Here is a 2,078-nt window from a genome sequence, read left to right on the forward strand (position 1 = left end):
CTTTCAAGCCTGCCCTGAATTGCCCTAGAAAAGCTGAGCCTTTTCTCACTATTATTCGATTTTTCATGGCGACCAGCGCGTTTGTGCTTCGCCTTTTCCTTCTCTGAATGAAGTGAACACGATAACATTATTTTTCTTGTTGCACCCAGTTGCGGATTTGTCTGTTTCTTAAAAATACGTTTTTGGGATGGTCAGGGCAGAGTCCCTTTGCAAATTCGAGACAGGCATCTCTAGCTGTCTCAGGCGGCTGTTCCTGCTGCTCGATGAGGCGCCGTAGAGCTTTCCTTTGCTTTTTCAGTCTGGGGTTTTCTCTGCTCCCTCCGCATGCAACGATCTGTTCCTCTAATCGGTCATACTGTTTCTGCAGCGCCAGAAGCTGCTGAACCATTTTCTGTTGCGACTGTTGCATGGGGCCAATGAGGGAAAGCAGCACGGGAAGCAGCATCAGCCCGTGCGTAACCCCCACGATTATCACCAGTGTCGTCATTTTGAAAAACACAGAAAGCACTGGACTGTCGACAAAGGCTAGGGGAATAACCGCTAGCTGAGTAGACAGAGCACCGTGCAACAGTGGACCTCCTACAAGCAACACCGCTTCAAATGCGCGGAGGCCTCTCTTCTGGCCCATGCAGTGGCAAAATGCGTGGGTCGTGTGTGTCGCGTAGTCCACAGAAAACCCTTCATGCACAGCCACACAGACCAACAGGGTGACAAATTCAAGCACAGTGTTGAATACAAACATATACACAAATACACATGATCACAAGTATTAATCTAAACGCAAACCTGAAAGAACGTAAAATTAGGTCAATCACAGTCGAAGAGATAAAGGCTGCCTTCAAAATGTGCATTTGCAGCACATTTTACAGGCGTTTTAAGCGCCTCTCAGTGACATCAAAACATCCACACACAAGCTAAACAAACCTTTCCTTTTGTTTGAAACAATTTTATAGGAGCATCTGCAGTGCATAGACGCTTTCACTGTAACTGGAAGGCAGGGTTGTGTACTCACAGCGGAAAGCGTCTGTGCCTTTAGATGTGCGCTTTTATGCTCTAATCCTTCTACTGCAATCCTTACTATATGCATTCTGCTTTAGTTCACACTCTTTTTCACACTCTTTTTTCTAATTGCATTCAGTGGTTGCACGGTAACAAAACCTTCCTTAAGTGAGCTTCGAGTACGTCCTTTAAACTATCTTGGATATTCTACAGTGTGCTCAGATTCCCCTCAAACAGCAGTCCTCAACCTATTGGCTCACCTATAGATATTGTAAGGTTCACCATTGTGAGCAAATTGAGGGGCAAACCCCAAAGCGCCATGAACCCCAAGATAACAATATCGATTACAAGCAGTATTCCCACTACAATGATAGCTCCGCGCAGAGACGGCAGCAGGAACAGCGAAACCTGTGAAGTCGCCGTAGGACATAACAGAACACAATGCAACGAAATGTGTTGTTAATGTCAGCTGCGTGCTTCACCGATGTCTAAAGAGGCCTCTTATTGTTCTCAGCTCAAACAGTCCAACTGTAACTGTCTCTATGGAGTGTGTGCGAAAGTCTCAATTCAAAACCACTGTAGAGCTCTGCCTGTGTGAAGCTCCATTTGAGTTGATGAACTCACAACAATCACAGCGCAGCCTGCACTGGCCAAGCTGCTGACGGTTTGGGGCACAATCGCATCATCGCTTTCGAAGTAAACAAAGTTCCGGTTGTACGCCGCTCCCTGTAGAAGTGGAAACTGCGCCAAATCCGCCCTAAAACGCAGAAGGCGCATTCAGAAGAAACATGACACACACCAACGCAAGCACACCCCCATCGCTAAACTGGAATGGAAACTTCCAGAGGTTTCGGAGGCAGCGGCAACTGTCTTGAGGGTTTAATATCAGTGATATAGGATTCAGCGCGAACACCTCAAAACTAGATTCTGCATATCTGCAAGTGCTGTTGGGTTAGTTGAAATATGGGACACGCGTGATCTGGGGCTTAGGGCTTAGCGTCCCGGGGTCAAGGCGTACCTGAGCTGGTGCATGAAGTTGCTATTTTCTTGTGTACTCGGGAAGTACTTGGGCACCAACA

At 47.0% G+C, this 2,078-nt stretch overlaps 1 protein-coding gene across 1 annotated transcript; it reads right to left on the reverse strand.

Moving 5' to 3' along the window:
* Nucleotides 1-127: 127 nt before the first annotated feature.
* EMH_0081780 (Niemann-Pick type C1 disease protein, related) lies at nucleotides 128-1,776 on the reverse strand (the record flags this gene model as incomplete). The annotated part of the gene is made up of 3 exons (XM_013500427.1): nucleotides 128-678; nucleotides 1,260-1,407; nucleotides 1,624-1,776. 3 exons carry the CDS (start codon nucleotides 1,774-1,776, stop codon nucleotides 128-130), a joined length of 852 nt encoding a protein of 283 aa, XP_013355881.1.
* Between the last annotated feature and the right edge of the window lie 302 nt (nucleotides 1,777-2,078).

Source organism: Eimeria mitis, genomic scaffold (assembly GCF_000499745.2).
Source record: "Eimeria mitis Houghton genomic scaffold, Emh_scaff5398, whole genome shotgun sequence".
NCBI lineage: Eukaryota > Apicomplexa > Conoidasida > Eucoccidiorida > Eimeriidae > Eimeria > Eimeria mitis.